The 18,660-nt window shown below is 37.7% G+C and overlaps 1 protein-coding gene across 9 annotated transcripts in view; it reads left to right on the forward strand.

Annotated features, from left to right (window-relative positions):
- Positions 1 to 18,660, forward strand: part of LOC131427574 (cGMP-dependent 3',5'-cyclic phosphodiesterase-like) — a 197,472-nt gene that overhangs the window by 127,664 nt on the left and 51,148 nt on the right. For all 9 annotated transcript variants that reach the window (XR_009229287.1, XM_058590892.1, XM_058590894.1 and 6 more), the window contains exon 6: positions 815 to 924. Coding sequence is in view for 8 of the 9 variants with exons in the window: in XM_058590892.1 (XP_058446875.1) it covers positions 815 to 924 (110 nt within the window). In the remaining variant the exon portion in view is untranslated. The remainder of the gene's footprint in view (positions 1 to 814; positions 925 to 18,660) is intronic.

Consider the following 18,660-nt stretch of genomic DNA (forward strand, 5'->3'; position numbering starts at 1 on the left):
GGATAGTTGAAAATTATAAGTCGTGCGAAAAAGTAGCAAATCTGTTAAATTACTCCAATTTTTAAGTCTACTTAGTTGATGACCATACAAGCTGATCTCGGCTATACTCGTCCCGGCTTCCGATTCCGAAAATAGCGGAAATAGCTATCAAAATAATTGAATGCGAAAAAATGGTAGCGAGGAAGGTGTCATTACACCACAGGGTGTAATAAAACAGGTTTTTCCTATGTTTTGTGTAAGATTAGGATTAATATTAGGATTGAAAATTAGTCGCTTGTTCCCATCTGACTTGTTTTTGCATTTTATTCAAGCGCAAACAAACGACGATGCTGTACAAATTTTTCATCCTTAATAACATAATCCTCTTCCGAAACATTAATTATCATCATATTTCATTCGTCTTCTAAACACCAACAGTTTTCTGTTCTATAGATTCTAGTAAATAGACATACTATGTTGGGATTCTTCTGGTGATCCTAGCGCAAACTTTTCGTTCCAATATCACCAACCTGTACGCCATCCATGAACATTTTGACAATACGGCCTGATTGATGATTAATAATGTGACGCAAGTAGGTTCGTTATTCGTGTGCCAATTCATCATCATTCACCGCTAGCATTATTTATGTTCTGACGTTCACTTGTTGATGTACACATTTTTACCGCAATGGTATGATGAAATGGTCGGTAGCAATCCAGCAACATCCCTCCCTTGATAACCAAAATTATATTCACAACCTGCTGTGTTTTGAACAATGTAAACTGAACAAACTGACATCGTGTTTATATAATTTACCATTTGCTTTAATTACAGATACGTGCTTGGACACCTGCTAACCGCCTTTGAGTTATTCGAAGAAAAGCGAGTACGATATCAATGCCAGAACTTGCTTCAGGTCGCCAGACGGCTCTTGGGTAAAATAGGTAAGTTAGTTATCGACTGTCAGTATGGCATACACGAACTAGGAAAGCAATTTACTCGTTTTTTTTGGAATGCTGATGAATCAGCAGTAAATACCGATTATCACTTTCATTTTTTGGTCCCATGATTGAGTTTGATATCGTGACCGATTATTTCGTCAATAGCTGGGGTGTTGAAAGCCCTTACTAAACGGATATTAAAGCATATCAATTCGATCCCAAGCATGCTGTTCGTGCTTACACTAAGATCCTGTTTCAATCGTAATTGCACCCATGGTCATGTTTTCTTTCATTAATTTTTCAATTACCGATTGGTTAAAAGCATTAGTAAAGTGAAATCTCGTGTCAATTGAGAAAGCCTAATTATCGTATTAATTACTTGGCATACAAATGATGAAATGCATTTAAACGAAAGCAGACACGTTTACTAATGAACAGTATAATAACTGCACGGATATGTAATGCCCATCATCTATCAAAACGGAAGTTTTTTTTTAAAAAAGATATTTTTATTCAGGCCTATTTGCGTACAATCCGTGGCCGATTGAGCTGAGTTAATTTTTCAGCTGAAAATTCTTTTATATTGGATCTCGTTGTCACCCTTTTTCTAGGGGGAGAGGAGCTTCCATTTCCCTCCTGCGAGGATTGAGAGGCAGTTTGTTCGTGGTTCGTCTCGTCATTGCCATTGCCGTGGTATTGTTGTTGATTCCGTTGCTAGTTGCTGTAGATGCGCCTTGTTGTACATTGTTTGCAGTTGCTGGTTGGTTGGATGGTAAGCTGTTAACTGCAGCTGGTGTACTTTGTTCTATAGGGGTTACATTGGATGGTTTCGTTGAGGGGGATACTTCACTGTTATTGGTGACTGTCACAGGTGTACTGGGGTTGCTTGGGGTTGGTGTAAAGGAAGCACCGTTGTCCTTTGGTGTGGTTGTCTCCTTGTCCAGGTTATCACATGGCTTACCGTAATGAACAGCTTTTTGGCAATATTGACATGTGGCCATTTGATTGTCATAGGTAACAAGTGATTTGCGTAACAAACGTACGCCATTTAGAATACCTCATTCAGTAATAGCCGTTCAACCGAGAAGGTTGTGTATAGAAGCGTACAGTTTAATAACGCTGGTTGGTTTACACGCGTTAAATACGACAACGGTTGAACTACAGGTAGAAACCTGTTGGCAGCAGCCGTTAAAACGTATAGTCGTGCTGCATAAGAGAGCCCTAGTGCTGGGCCAAGCTGGTGAAGGAAACAACAAAGGGCGTTTCCCAAACTCTACCCAGGCCGCAATATACAGCCACAAGTGCTGAGCAGGAGAGTGCAAAGGCACATCGAAGAGGAAGAGTGCAAAGGCACATAGAAGCAGGAGAGTGCAAAGGCACACCGGTGCGAAGGCACTCCGGTGCAGAAGCATATCGGTGCGGAGCACTAGGAAGAAGGAGACAAGACAACTCGGTCTTTCCACTGCCATACAACACGCAGGTATACACCGGTGACCTGCGCTGGTTACAGCTGGCGAAGACGAAAGCAAATCGGAATTCGAGTGGTGCTGGATGTCAGGTAGCAGTAGCATCACATCATATTCTATCGCTACAGTGAGCTTCAGCATTGTATCAACGTCCAGATACATCCAACAAGAACATCTAGAGCAACGAGGATCTACACGGCAGTGCAACGGAGATAGACAACAATTTCAAGGTAGAAGTTTTTTTCTTTTCCTTTTGATTGAGTACTGTGTAGTGTTGGTTTCAAATTTTATTTTAAAGTTTAGTTAAAAATTTTAATGTAATGGATGAATCCATGGACGTAAATCCTAGCATGAATCCGATACCCCCACGAACGAAAAAATATCAGGAGAGCTCTTCTGGGCCTTGGATAGTCTTTTTTAGACGTATATCAAAGCCATTAAACATTTTTCAAATTAATAAAGGTTTGACATCACGATACTCTTCAATCAAAGAGATCATAAAAGTAAATAACGATAAAATTCGTGTTGTGGTAAATAATTTGAAACACGCGAATGATATTGTCTCTTCGGAACATTTCAATAAAGAGTATAAAGTTTACATACCCTCCAAAGATGTCGAAATTGACGGTGTTGTTACCGAAGCGAGTCTTTCGGTAGATGATTTACTCAAGCATGGTGTTGGTCGTTTCAAGAACTCTATGCTTGAGGGTGTGAAAATACTGGAGTGCAAACAACTGTACTCAGTAGTTCATGAAGAGGAAAAAAAAGTTTATCGCCCATCAGACTCGTTTCGAGTGACATTTGCCGGGTCTGCGTTGCCGTCCCATGTCTATGTCGATAAAATTCGCCTCCCTGTTCGGCTTTTTGTTCCAAATGTAATGAATTGTACGAACTGAAAAAAATTCGGCCACACAGCTACTTACTGTAGTAATAAACCAAAATGTATTAAGTGTGAAGGGCCTCATAAAGATAATGATTGCAACAAGGAAATTGAAAAATGTATTTATTGTGGGAATAGTCCTCATGATGATATTTCAGTATGCACTGCATTTAAAGTGCACAAAGACAAAATTAAGCTTTCTTTAAAAGCACGGTCTAAGCGCACATATGCAGAAATGCTTAAAACGGTCATTGATGTCCCCCCTTTGGAAACCGAAAACGGGTTTTCAAATCTAGAGGAACCAGAGGACTCTGACTCTGACGAAAATAGTGAAGGTAATTCGTTTATCACTACCCAAGGGTCAGTTAAGAGAAAGAAGTCCAAATTACCAAAAAAGACACCTAAAATTTCATCTTCAAAAAAAGATCCCCGTGTTAAACAAAAAAAGTCAAAACCAAAGACTGTGCCTCCTGGTTTGTCAAATTCACAAACCAATCCAGGATCTAGTACAGAAAAAGATAATAATCCAGTGGGCTCCATTTCACAGCCACCAACAGGATTACTGAAGTTTTCGGAAATTGTTGAATGGATTTTCTCAGCATTCAATATATCTGAACCCTTAAAGACCCTCATAATGGCATTCCTTCCAATAGCTAGAACCTTTTTGAAGCAGTTATCAGCTCAATGGCCAATTGTCTCATTGTTTTGTATCTTTTGATGGATAATTTATCACCCGTCGCAAATGATACAATCACTGTCCTGCAGTGGAATTGTCGAAGCATCATGCCAAAACTTGATTCATTTAAAATATTATTGCATAGTCAAAAATGTGATGTATTTGCTTTATGCGAAACATGGCTTACTTCAAACATAGCTTTAAATTTTAATGATTTTAACATTATACGTCTCGATAGAGACTCTCCGTATGGTGGAGTGCTTTTGGGAATTAAGAAATGCTATTCCTTTTATAGATTAAACATCCCTTCAACTTCTAGTATAGAAGTTGTTGCTTGCCAAATAAACATTAAAGGCAAAGATATTTGCATAGCTTCGGTTTATATTCCTCCAAAAGCACAAGTTGGACAGCAACAGCTTAATGAAATGGTTGAAGCCCTTCCTGCACCACGATTGATTCTGGGGGATTTAAATTCGCACGGTATTATGTGGGGTTCCGTTTACAATGATAGCAGATCATCTTTAATACAAAACATTTGTGACAATTTTAGCATGACGGTATTAAATATGGGTAGCATGACACGGATCCCAAGACCTCCGGCACGCCCAAGCGCATTAGATCTATCTCTTTGCTCAACATCAATTCGACTAGATTGCACCTGGAAAATACTGCCTGATTTACACGGTAGCGATCATTTACCAATCATCATCTCAATTAGCAGTAGCAATTGCATTGCTACTTCCGCTAGTATTCCATATGATTTGACAAAAAATATCGACTGGATTAAATACCAAAGTAGTATCTCTAGTATTTTGAATTCAATGGAAGAGCTCCCTCCACTTGAAGAATATGACTTCCTCATTTGTTCGATTCTGGAGGCAGCAGAACAATCCCAAACTAAACGCTTTCCTGGGCGAACGACTAACAGAAGGCCTCCCAACCCCTGGTGGGACAAAGAGTGCTCAGAGGCTAAACTCGCAAAACAAAATGCTTGCAAGACGTTTCTAAAACGGGGAGGAGGAACTCCTCAGAATTTTGAAAAACTTATGGTTTTAGAAACCAAGTACAAGAGCATACTTCGAGCCAAAAAATGCAGCTATTGGAGACATTTTGTCGAAGGTTTGTCAAGAGATACCTCAATGAGCACTCTTTGGAACACGGCCAGACGAATGAGGAATCGTACCGTGGGCAATGAGAGTGATGAATACTCGAACCGATGGATATTTGACTTTGCTAGGAAAGTTTGCCCAGATTCTGTTCCTACGCAGAGCATTATACGGGAATCTCCTCCAAATAATGGTTTTATTAATAACCCATTTTCAATGATGGAATTTTCTATAGCACTCTTGTCTTGTAACAATAACGCTCCAGGGTTGGACAGAATTAAATTCAACTTGGTGAAGAATCTGCCCAACCTCGCAAAAAGACGTTTGTTGGAATTGTTCAACAAGTTTCTTGAGCAAAATATTGTTCCACCTGGCTGGAGACAAGTGAAAGTTATCGCCATTCAAAAACCGGGGAAACCAGCTTCCAATCACAACTCATATAGACCCATTGCGATGTTGTCCTGCATCAGAACATTGTTCGAAAAAATTATTCTACGACGTCTCGACACTTGGGTCGAGACGAACGGTTTGTTGTCAGATACTCAGTTTGGCTTCCGTAGAAATAAAGGGACGAATGATTGCCTTGCATTACTTTCGTCTGACATCCAAATTGCCTTCGCTCAAAAGCAACAAATGGCATCTGTATTTTTAGACATTAAAGGAGCATTTGATTCAGTTTCCATTGATGTTCTTTCAGACAAGCTTCACCAAAATGGACTCCCAGCGGTTATAAATAATTATTTGCACAACCTTTTGTCAGAGAAACACATGCATTTTTCACATGGCGATTTGGCAACACTCAGAAATAGTTACATGGGTCTCCCGCAAGGCTCATGCCTCAGTCCGCTCCTCTATAATTTTTACGTAAATGACATTGACAGCTGTCTAGTAACCCCATGTACACTAAGACAATTGGCAGATGATGGCGTGGTTTCAGTTACTGGACCCAAAGCTATTGATCTGCATAAACCATTGCAAGATACCTTAGATAACTTGTCCGTTTGGGCTGTTCATCTTGGTATCGAATTCTCTGCGGAGAAAACAGAGTTAGTCGTCTTTTCAAGAAAGCATGATCCCGCGCAGCTTCAGCTCCATATGATGGGAAGAATGATCCAACAGGTTTTAACTTTTAAATACCTCGGGGTGTGGTTCGATTCCAAATGCACGTGGGGAGGACACATTAGGTTTCTGATAACAAAATGCCAACAAAGAGTAAATTTTCTTCGAACAATAACAGGATCTTGGTGGGGTGCTCATCCGGAAGATCTAATAAAATTGTATCAGACAACGATACTTTCAGTGATGGAATATGGATGCGTTTGCTTTCGTTCCGCTGCAAACTCTCATATTATCAAACTGGAGCGAATTCAGTATCGTTGTTTGCGAATTGCTTTAGGGTGCATGCATTCGACACATACAATGAGTCTTGAAGTTCTGGCGGGAGTTCTTCCATTAAAAGATCGATTTTGGGAGCTTTCATCACGCCTGCTAATAAGATGTGAGGTGCTGAATCCCATGGTAATTAATAATTTCGAACGACTAGTCGAGCTTCGATCTCAAACAAAATTCATGACAGTATATTTTAACCATATGTCACAGGAAATCAACCCTTCAAGATATATTCCTATCCGTGTCAGCCTCCTAAATGTCCCTGACTCAACTTTATTTTTCGATACATCCATGCAGCGCGAAGTGCGTGGAATCCCGGATCATCTACGTTCGACGGAAATCCCAAAAATATTTTCAAGTAAGTTCAGGCATATTGACTCTGAGAAAATGTTTTAAACGGACGGATCGCGAATTGAAGAAGCGACAGGGTTTGGTATGTTCAACAATAATGTTTCGGCCTCATTTAGGCTTCAAGAACCTGCATCTGTTTATATAGCAGAGCTAACAGCAGTTCAATATAGTTTGAGTGTAATCGTCACATTAATTCCAAACCATTATTTCCTCTTCACAGATAGTCTGAGTGCAATTGAAGCCATTCGCTCAAACATGACTGGCAAGACTGAACCGTTTTTCCTGGGCAAAATAAAACAGTGCCTGAACGACATATTGAACAATAATTATCTAATCACTATAGTCTGGGTCCCGGCTCATTGCTCCATTCCTGGCAATGAAAGAGCCGATATTTTAGCCAAACGTGGTGCTATTGAGGGTGAAATTTATGAGAGACCAATTGCTTTCAACGAATTCTATAGCTCGTCTCGCCAAAGAACACTTGCCAGCTGGCAAGCTTCTTGGGATAAAGATGATCTGGGTCGGTGGATGCACTCAATTCCGAAAATATCGACAAAGGCATGGTTCAGGGGACTGGATGTGAGTAGAGATTTCATTCGTGTGATGTCTAGACTCATGTCCAATCACTACACGTTAGATGCACATCTCCTTCGAATTGGGCTCTCCGAGACTAATCATTGTGCTTGTGGCGAAGGTTATCGAGATATTGATCATGTCGTTTGGACATGCGTGGAGTATCGTGATGTCAGATCTCAACTAATAAATTCTTTGCGTACCCAAGGTAGACTATTCAATATCCCAGTTCGAGACATTCTTGCTTGTCGTGACCTTTCATACATGAAACTTATTTATCATTTCATAAAGAAAACTGGAGTTTCAATTTAATAAAGGCCCCTTTCAAGACTTAGTTCTGATCCCAGCTGCGTCCATGAGTTCAACCAATAGCTAAATTAGAATAAAAATAATGTAATGATACAAACAAACTCGAAACAGTTTATGAAATTATTAACAAAATGTCTGAAAATAACAGCTTATTTTATAATTTATAGAAGTTAATCGTTTGGTTCAAATAATACTTCCGAGTAGATTTCATAATTAATGACGAGTTACCTAAGATGATATTTAAGTAATGAGAGAATATGTTTTAATAAATGCAAAACGTTGTGACTATGTTAGAATTAAATTAGGATAAGAATATTATGTAAAAGTGATGCTACGGCGAAGAAAAACTTATGTAAACTGCCTTAAGAAATAAACGTATTTATGAAAAAAAAAATTTAGAATACCGGGAAAAAAGTTCTTCCACTTTTCTTTTTCGATATAGAGAATCTCTCCGTAGTGGGACATAGTTTTGCGAATATAAGGATCGATGACGCTTGAGGGAAGATCATGCACACGCACTTATATAGCACTATCTTCCATATATACTGGAATGTTGTCTTTTGCAAATTGAATATCATCCAACTCTTTATAAAACTGGATGTAAAAAACATTATTTGTCTTATTGCATTAAAGTAAATGCATACGTTTAATGTCAAGATGCATTTGTTCCTTAAGCAAACCTTCAAGTTCTCGTATCGAAGGTCGAATTTGCCTGAAGTCAACAATAATTGTATTCTTTCGTACCGAACAAAGACAATTGTCTATATTTCAGTTATTTATTATTGAATTCAAGATCTTTTTTTATACAAATGTAGCGTTTTCTTCATACTTTTAAGAAAAAAATACGAATAAAATTATTCGTAACGTTATCGAAGGAATTCTCGAATTTTTCCTGTAACACGGCTCATTAGGCGGCCCACACCTTCTTCGTTCATCGTTTTAACTATCTTATTCCACCAGGTCGTCATCTGATTGATGTCTTTGACAACGTTTCCCTTTGCCTTGAGTCTCCTCTTCATGATTGCCCATTATTTCTTAATAGGGCGGAACTGGGGGCAGTTGGGTGGGTTAAGGTTTTGCGGAACAAACTGGACCCCTTTCTCTGCATGCCATTCTTGAACGACTTTGCTGTAATGACAGCTTGCCAAATCAGGCCAAAACATTACGGGATGGTCGTGGGATCGAATGAACGGCAAAATTCGTTTTTGGAGACACTCTTTTTGGTATAGTTCCGATGTCATTGTCTTATTTGTAACGAAAACTTTCGTTTTTTCGCCACAGCTGCAAATGCCCTGCCAAATCATAAATTTTCTTGCAAATTTGTCGGCAAAAACAAATTTAAATTTGGCTGGAACATCCCCCCGAGCCGTTGCCAAGTAAAATTTTTGACCTGGGATTTGCCCGAAGTCAGCCTTGACATAGGTTTCATCGTCCATCAGAAGACACCCGTCGAACTTGGTCAGCACCTGGTCATATAGATTCCGAGCACGAATTTTGACCACACTATTCTGTTTTATGGTCCGATTTGGCTGTTTGCTAACTCGATACGACTAGATTCCTTCCTTTCGAGTTCACCTCACGGTATTATGAGCAGCACCGAATTTTCTGGCCAAATCACGGTCCGACAGATTAGGATTCCTCTTAATTGTCTCTTAATCCTACCACGCAGTTTCCGGTCGACAGTTCCACTCCGATGATTGGCCTGAGGCTTCCGAATCGTCGTCAATGTTTCCTTATACCGTTCGAAAACGCGCCATACGGTATTTCTGGGCAATTTCAGCTGTTTAGCTAGCCTAGTGAACAATTTTTTCCCTTCTTTCGGATACCATGTTGGTTGTTCACAAAGTACAGTCGATTTGCGGAATGTCAAAAATCATGACAAAATTCCCGACACGTGGGCGCCAAGAACTTCCAAATCCGTCCACCAGGAGCGTCACAATATGAGCAAAAGTTTGTTTCAATTCTGAATGAAGCAAGCTTTACTGTTCTCTACATTTGCTATCTAGCGATTGTAGACTAGCTGGTGCACCTTCTTGCGAAAGTTGTTCATTAGATTAAATGGTTCAATTGTTTTGTATATTTCCTACGATGGGCCTTCATCAATAACCAAAGTTCTTCAATTCAATTGATTGAAATTCCGGGCAATTTGGTGAGTTCACCATTCGGTGGTGTACCATTCTATCGTTCATTTCGTATAATGGGAAGACGCAAGATCTGGTCAGAGGACACATAGGATCCTTGTGGCTTCAAATCATGAGTAGAAGTCGTTTTTGTAATCATGTATATATCACTATTCCTCGAAACTTGTGCTGAAGGATTTTGAAACCTTACCACAGTCACAAATGGCTTGCCAAACCATCCAAGTTCTTTGACATGAATCGATTTCTCGGACTCTGGTTCAATGATTGTCCTACTCGCATCGTAAAATATTCTAGTCCCGGCAGAATTTATAATCGAATTTCACGTAGGTTTCTTCTACCATGATTGTACAACTTTAACTCCCAGCAAGCATTTGGACTGTGTTTTGGATATATTTGTTTCTTACAGGTTCAAAGTTTCAAACGTATTTGAATTTGAAGTGCCAACTTTGTTGACTACACTCCGCTTTGAAAAATCCTTCTTTTAACTTTTATCAGTTACCAACGAAAAGCTATCGGAAAGTACTGACAAAACCTCTAGCAGAAAAGAATTTCACGAAAAACGAAAAACGTAGATCCAGGACTCGAGCTTTCGAACGTATCTTTTTTTATCCGGGAAACTGGGAAGCTCTGTCTAAAGAACAAGTTATTAATTTATACACAAATTTTCAGACCAGCTATGCTTTATGCAGTGCCAATATGGTCAAATTCTAGTTCCACCAGGAAGAAAATGCTTCAAAGGATTCAGAAAAAAAATCTGAAAATGATTCTGAAGCGTCCTCCCTGGTTTAGTACAAATGAGTTACACAGACTCATAAATATTATAAATATGACATCGTTAGATGTAATGTCACATAATATTATAAGCAAATTCCGACAAAAATTGATGCATTCTTCAATTGAAACGATTCGCTCTCTTAATAAGTTAGTAAACTAGTATATAAGTTCTGTTTCCCCATTTCACAATACGAGTAGGTTTATAATTTTTCCTACACAATAATCACAGAATTGCGGAAGCAAATGATGTTTCAATAGTAATAACCAAATCATGTATATAATAGGACTGAATGTCACCACTTGTGACTGAACACCCTGGTCCCTCCCGATATGTGTTACAGAAATAACAAGACAGCAAACGTAATGAAATGTTCCAGTGGAAAAGTTTGAAGTGTATGTTAAAAACAGTCGTAAAAGGCACACCGAGAATTAGGTACATAAGCAATCTTCAGTAAAAATTTGTTTTTAATCTTCGGGCCCCTCCCGAAATGAAATCCTGGGTACGGGCCTGTAGATAGCCGTGTAGTATCGGTAGCGGTTCTCAACTGGCTAAGAATAACACTGGGGTCTACCTGTCACGGTGATATAAGTCCACCAAACAGGAAAATCGTGTGGCATCCGGCGGAATTATTCCAACCAAGAATTGATTCACTGGCAGTCACGTACCCAGAGAGGGGGTAAGAGGGACGTTCCGGTAAAGAAAGTATCAAACTAATTTCGACGGAAGCTAACGTTCCGGTGACGGTGACGGACTGTCTGAATCGTACATTAGCTAAACAAGATCCAGCGGGTGAGAAAGATTTCTTGTCGATGGGTCACGCACATGCTTATTTAGGACTAAAAAGACGAACGCAAGCACACTTCGAGTGCATGTTTGGCCGGATTCATTATTATACGCCAGAGATCAGAATACTTACCCAACAATAGACTGAAGTCGGCACGATTGTTTCGAAATTTTGTGGGATCGGCATAGTATACTTTTGGAGGAATATCTCAACTCAGAAAAAAAACAGTATTAGTCATTAATGAAGCGATTGAAAACCGTAATCGCTGTGAAATTTTCTTACATGAGCCACATGAGCATCACTACCGTGGTTAAAATCAACGGCTTACTCGAACTATTATCTGTTCTCAAACCTCAAGTCACCTCTGAGAAATCAATTTAAGTTTCGTTTTACAATGTTAGACTGCTACTTCCGGAACCTGAAACCGAAACCAGTATAGCCAAAGTAAGTTTGTATGACCATCTACTAAAATATGGGGTGCCGAATTAACTTCTGCTTTTACATATTGCGAATCGTTCTGCATTCTTCCGGGAATGTAGAATGGTGTCGCTTTTGTAAAATCTCTAAATCTTAAGTCTCAAAATTTTTACATTTAAAATGCATAGCAGTCTAAGTAAAATGATTAGTTTTTTCTGGCGAGCCATCGAATATATGCACGGTTACAAGTTTTTACGGATCAAATTTTATCATATTTATTAGGTATCTATGGAAAATACGCCATGCCTAAACATGCTTTTTTTTTTTGTTTTGATTATAGAAGTTTTAAACTTAAAGTCATTCGCCTCTTCGGGCCAGAAAAATTTTCTGACCCTATGTGCGGGGTTGGGAATCGAACCCAGGTGGGTTGCATGAAAGGCATCGACTAACCCAACATGGCGAAAAAATAAGTCAAATAACAAATGATATCAAACATTTTTCATTACAACTTAAGTTTGTACCAAAATTGATGACTTAAACAACTTTGTTTTTATGCATGTACGATGCTCACCATCAAGGCTGTCCCAGAAAGTATAGACGCTGTCGAAAAACGTTGAAATTTAGGATTTTTTGGAAATCTGTAAACTCTTTTTTCTCACCTCTTGTGTTGTCGTTTATTTGTTTCCATCAGTTTGTTTTAAAATGCGTGAAATTTTAGTAGAATAACGTCACTCTCATTCTTGTTTGCGGTGATATTTTCGAAAGTATGTAAAATTCGGTAATACGAATGACTGCATCCATACTTTCTGGGACAGTCTTGATGATGATCTAATTCACAGTAGTAATTATTTCGAAACATACAACGACATACACCATATACCTTGTGAATTGGATAAATGCAGGACAACAACTCTTTAAACTCGTAACCTTGGCCTTAACAAAACAAACGGTATTCCGATCGAATAATTACACAGAGGTCTCTCCCATTAATCATCGCTTTCGCTGCTTGTCTCTGCTCGTTGGGTGAGTAATACATTAAACGTATACGATAAAGGATGGGCGCACAAGAAAAGTTTCCCTTCGTTTTCCACGGTAAGGCTTATGCGAACTTTCCAAATAATGACCCAAGAGCCGTAAATCATGCTATTACAACAACAAAAATAGTCGCATGTGAGGTGAGGAAAAAACTCTTTTGGCATTTCTTTCAATTCCAATTTTTATGCACTGAACAGTGTTTGCCCAAGGCATTGGAAAACGTGCGGCCTCCTGGGATAGAACTGCACAATCGTTACCTATTGCTATTTCAGTCAGTAGGCATATTGCAAATGTTTCATCGGGATTCGTGTGATACCTGTAGGTTTATGAGCTTCGGTAGAGTACTTATACTTAGTAAAATTGATATTCTTTTAAATCAAAAATGGCTTATTTGTCAATTCGTAGCTTCACGAAATATTTATTCTGCGTTAAAAACATTTGAAAGGTTTATTTATTCAATAGAGTATAACACGAAAAATATCTTTCAAAACAAGAAAAGTGATCTTTCACTTTTCAAACAAAACTTGTTCATTTTAATAATAAGAGCACAACTTATACCAAAGATAAACTCCAGATTACAATATCCCATACGATAGAATGGAAAATGTTTGGTCAGTAACCATGAACCTCAGTGTAATTTTATTGACTCTTCGTTGAAAACGGCAATAATACAGGTTTGGAAGAAAACAAACATGTGTAAATATTTCGTACGAAATGTTTTTTTTTGCTTCCAATGACTAATACTTCATGAGATGAAAAAAAAATGAATTAAATACATTCTAAGTAATTTTAACTTGGGGTAAGGTGATCCGAAATCGACCCCCCTAAACGACATCGGCTTAAAATGAGTTTAAATTTTTTTTGCAATACATATGACTACTTTGAAGAAATCAGTTACATATAGTCAAAACCACTAAACATATCATTCGGATTTTAATTATTGAAGGTAGCGTGATTTTTAACGAATAGTAAGCAATTTGATTCTTTTGAAAAAGACCGGGTGATTCACAAAAGTATGCTATAATCCTTGCACTGCTTATTATAAATCATTTCTGATAGACCGAAAGTATCAGCAATAATACATTTGATTTTGATCTTTGATCAATTCGCGACTTCCAAACGAACCCAATGCAGTCGAAATCGGTTGAGTTTTTTCTGAGACAAACGTGTGGTTTGTCGATTACTCTCGTTAAATACGTTTTCATTTTAAAAAAATGTACAAAAATTGCCGATTTTTCATGGGTTTACCTTCACCCACACGACGAAACTACCCATGCAGCATCAATCATAGTAACCCATGAGTCAGCTGACAGCTCTACCAGCCGAACTATAAGAGGCCCCCCTTCTTTTTTCAAGCATTCAAGACTTTTCTAAACAAAAGTTTCATCACTAGCACTATCTCTTTATATGATATGCTATGCAAGTTTGACAGTTGTTTGCAAGAAAACATGAATAAACTGAAAATATCATTAGGCAGCTTTTAGATGTGAGATTTTGCGTTGACCAAATAAGCTAAATCTAAATCCGTATAAAACGACTAACAGTCGGTTACTATTTAGTAACTAATTTTCAACAGAAGTAATGTATCTATTAATGGTTTAAACTTGAAAAAAGGCTATATCTTTGATGTAATAAAATTTGATCAGTATTTAACGAGGAAAACAGATTGTAAAAATGACATGCGAATACAACTAGTAGCAGCTCTACGTATCAAGAATAAAACAAATTGAAAGTCAATGGAGGCTTGATTTGTCCTTATTTATATTTTGTTTTCGGAATCATAATCGTCAACACCACACAGCAGCTGAGATCATCAAATACATGATGACGCTGATGTACCCCCATAGGCAGCGAAAGAGACTAAATCCAAAATCTCAAATCAGCGTCTGATGGCCAAGCAGAAAATGAAGATAAACTTGCGATGCGACGAATCGTGATTGCTGGCGGAGGGGTTGCCATCGAGATAAGACTATAATTGAATGCCGATGCGCCCGAGCACAGCGAAGTATGCTTGGTTCTTCTTTTCAATTATTCTGTTTCTTCAGGTGTTTGCACATGCAGGATAGTTTAATTGATAAAACAATTTCCCCGGATAGGTGTTAGCTATAGGTTTGAGTCTCGTCTCTGCGGTAGCTTTTTCGCGGTTTTCATTACATAGTTGTGTTCATCTATCATTTTTTTCAAACTGTTTTCCCAGTTAGATATTGATCAAATTTAAAACTAGCTCAAGGTGGCTCTACGTCTCAACAAGACGAAAACAAATCTTTCATATGATAGTTTTTTCATACCAGTCACTCTACGGGTATTTTACCCCAGCCTTCATTTAGCAGTACGCTTCGATTTAAAATATTATTTTATAGATTTAAAACGATTATTAAAAACCCTTCTTAATCCACCTAGTGGTGTGATAATCCCTTTCTCTTCTTTCATAACAGTCTCATGAAAATATGTTTCATACTTTTATTGAATAAATTCGAATACTAATTTTGACACCAATTGATTCAGATTGATTCGAGTAGTTCACAAAAGCATGCTTCAGTGTTTATGTCACACAGTCGGCATCATTTTTCCAACCTAGTGCTTGACAATTGCGGTGCCTATCTGTATGAGAAGAGTAAACCTAATCTAAAAAAAACCCTTCTTAGTCCACTTTAGTGGAATTTTCATACATCTTGAACAATCACCATAGGTCCCAGAAAGTCGAATTAAAAAAATTTTTTTTTTCAGATGACACTAAATCTCGACGTTTCATGCAATTCTAAGACGTTTGGCATAAAAAAAATCGGTTTCGGAAATTTCATGTACTCCCCCCTACCCGATCAGTTGGTAATAACAGAATTATAACAACTGAAGTAATTTATTTCAGAAATATTTTGTAACAAATTTTGAAATATTTTTGGCTGGTAAGCTGTTAAAATAGCAAAAATCATAACAAAAAGACTCTAGCCGGAACAAATTCGTAGCAGATTTTGAAACGGTCGTATCACAATTATTATTGAATTTGATATAACTACAGAAGTCCGAAAGCAGAAATTTATAACAATAGTTGTAATAAATTAGATAGCAAATTTAACACAGAAAAACTATATCACAGCCAACTGTTAGCATCGTCGCAATCCAAAATTGTTGATTGTTTTTTTCAATAAATGAATAATTTATTCAGTGATCTGGTTTCTTCGTTTAGTTCTTTGAAATTATGATCATTATATTTCGATATGAAACAACGGAAGAACTAATTTTTTCAATTAATGAACTTCATCATGAGTCTTGCAAATGAAAATAAAACATCATAACTGATTTTGTTATTATATAGTTACCATAAGTTTTAACTTTTAACTGTTTTCATTTGTTAAATATCTCAAAATAACACAAATTGTTATACATATCAACTGTTTATAAACTTGTGTTATGATTTTGTTATGTGCATCTGATCGGGTATGGTGATTTTTCTAGATCGAAAATTTTCCAACCTTAACCGTCGGGCAGCACCTCTTACCCATAACTGATTCAGCTCAAATTTTGTATGGGGACTTCTTCCGAAGTGCTCAAAGTTTTGAGTACCACCGCCTTATGAAATTAGGGGGATCCCAAAATATTCGCACCCTTATATATATTAGAGCGGTAAAAAACAACGTTTTTTGTCGGTTACGTCACTTATACCATCATATCTACGGAACCAGAAGTCGCAGTCATTTGATCTTCGAACTTGATCAAATGCTTAATAGTAGCTTCCAAACGAGCCTAAGTTTGCTAAAATCGGTTTCGCCATCTCTGAGAAAATTGAGCGCGTAAAAATACGTCAAAGCCATTTAATCTTTGAACTTGATCAATTGCCCGACAGTAGCTTTCAAAAGAGTATAAGTTTGTTGAAGTCGGTTCAGCCATCTCTGAGAAAAGTGCACACACACTAACATTTTCCGATCTTGTCGAACTGAGTCGAATGGTATATAACACTATGGGTCTCCGAGGCTCCGTTCGAAAGTCGGTTTTCCAGCAATTCTAATACCTTTCTATAGAGAAAGGCAAAAAATGTAACATTTGGAGGATCTAAAATTTTGTGTCCCGATTGCAAAAAGTTGATTACCCAAACAATTTCTGATGCCAATAATCAAAGACATCATATTATCAAGATATTCAACTCTCACATTTCACGAACAATTCGCAAGCAACATACTTTTTGGCGAGCATGGCGCCCTCAAGTGAGTCCGCATTGAATCCTGTAGAAATAAGTAGGTGGTAGAAATAGAAATGTCAAATTCGTGCGCGCGAAATGTCAAATTCGTGGAAGCTTAGGGGGTGTTTTAGTTCGGGTTTGACTCCCACATACCAAGTTCACTTATGTGCACGTAGCTTGATGAACCGGCGATTTTACTCAGTTCGTAGAATTAAACACTCAGCTCTCGGAAATGACACTCGGCTCTCGGAAATGTTTTCCAAAGTTTGAGCGAATACAATACCTATTTTTTATAAATATAACTAAAACAGAGAGTGGTGGTTGTTTTGAAAAAAATATTTCAATCAATTTTCATCACTTCTACCAGAATCATTAAAATTAATTTTCTTCGCCATATTACAATGAAATACCCACATTCGCGAAGAAAATATGTGAATACATTTAGAAATATCTCAACGTTTTCTTAAGGGTGACATAATCTAACACTTTATCCGACTTCAGGAAAATTTTGGTAAGGGATAAGTTTTTTGCGTTCCCATCAGGAGTGAATTCCACTGACAGCTCAAAATGATCAGTTCGACTAGGCTTTATGATGTCCAATCATTTTCTGTTCGAACCAACAGCTAATATCAAAGTGTGTGATACATGAAACAACTACAGGAGAAGGAACATCAAAAGTCGTTTCGGTGAAAACCGTACCTTGCACCTTGAGCACTTTATTTTGAAAGCATAGCGTCGAAGCAGGCACGAATCACTATAACCAATTGAAAAAAAGAAACATTGCTTTTTTCTAGAAAATTTGTTTTTATTTTTCGAGTACTACGCTTCTATTATGATTTTGAATTGAAACCAAAATGCTCCAAATCTTTTCCAAAACCGTATGCGAATCGATATTGTCCTTGTAAATAAAAGTCCGGGTCATTAAATAATACACTCAGCCATCTGTTTATCAAAAAGCTCCATCACGTTGCAAGTCTGTACCCAACTTATGAAGCTTACTGAACTGTGAATCACAAAACTGTGCATGGGCAGAAAGTAACCCGCTTCTCTTGCTGTGCACGTGTATTGCCATTGTTATACAATTTTCCACAAACCTTATGACTTATCCCGACCAGAAAAGGATAGCACAAAGCTATCGAACAATTTCTTCAATCCAATGCATAAACGAACGAGAATTAAATTCTAGCTATGAATTTGTTTGTACTGCACCATTCTGCTCATACATTAAAATCATAAATTCTTTCTGTAGAAATTTGGTCAATTCGTTCAATAAGTCGCCGAAGGACAATTTTTTGAATATATTACTTTGTTCATAGTTTTTTTTTCTTTTTCAATATGTGATTTCGCGAAATAAAAAATCCATGGAAACGGTAGAGTAACGTTTGTTAGAGATTTATTATTTTGTTCAGATCGGAAAGCCTGGTGAGCCTGGCAACAAAAACATGATTTATCTGCTGGAGTTTAGACGTGTCAGCACTTTTGGCAAACTCTTGCGAAACTGTCGGTGAGTTACAGTTTTCATTCGATTCTTCAGCCGCATTACTTTATATTGTGAAAGTTTTTCTTGGCAACTTCCAGTGATAGTTCGTTGTCAGCTCTGGTGGATTATTGCATTCTATTGTTGTAATTGGAAGTGAAGAAATTTATTCCTGTATCCAAATGG

The sequence above is a fragment of the Malaya genurostris genome, chromosome 2 (genome assembly GCF_030247185.1).
Source record: "Malaya genurostris strain Urasoe2022 chromosome 2, Malgen_1.1, whole genome shotgun sequence".
Classification (NCBI taxonomy): domain Eukaryota; kingdom Metazoa; phylum Arthropoda; class Insecta; order Diptera; family Culicidae; genus Malaya; species Malaya genurostris.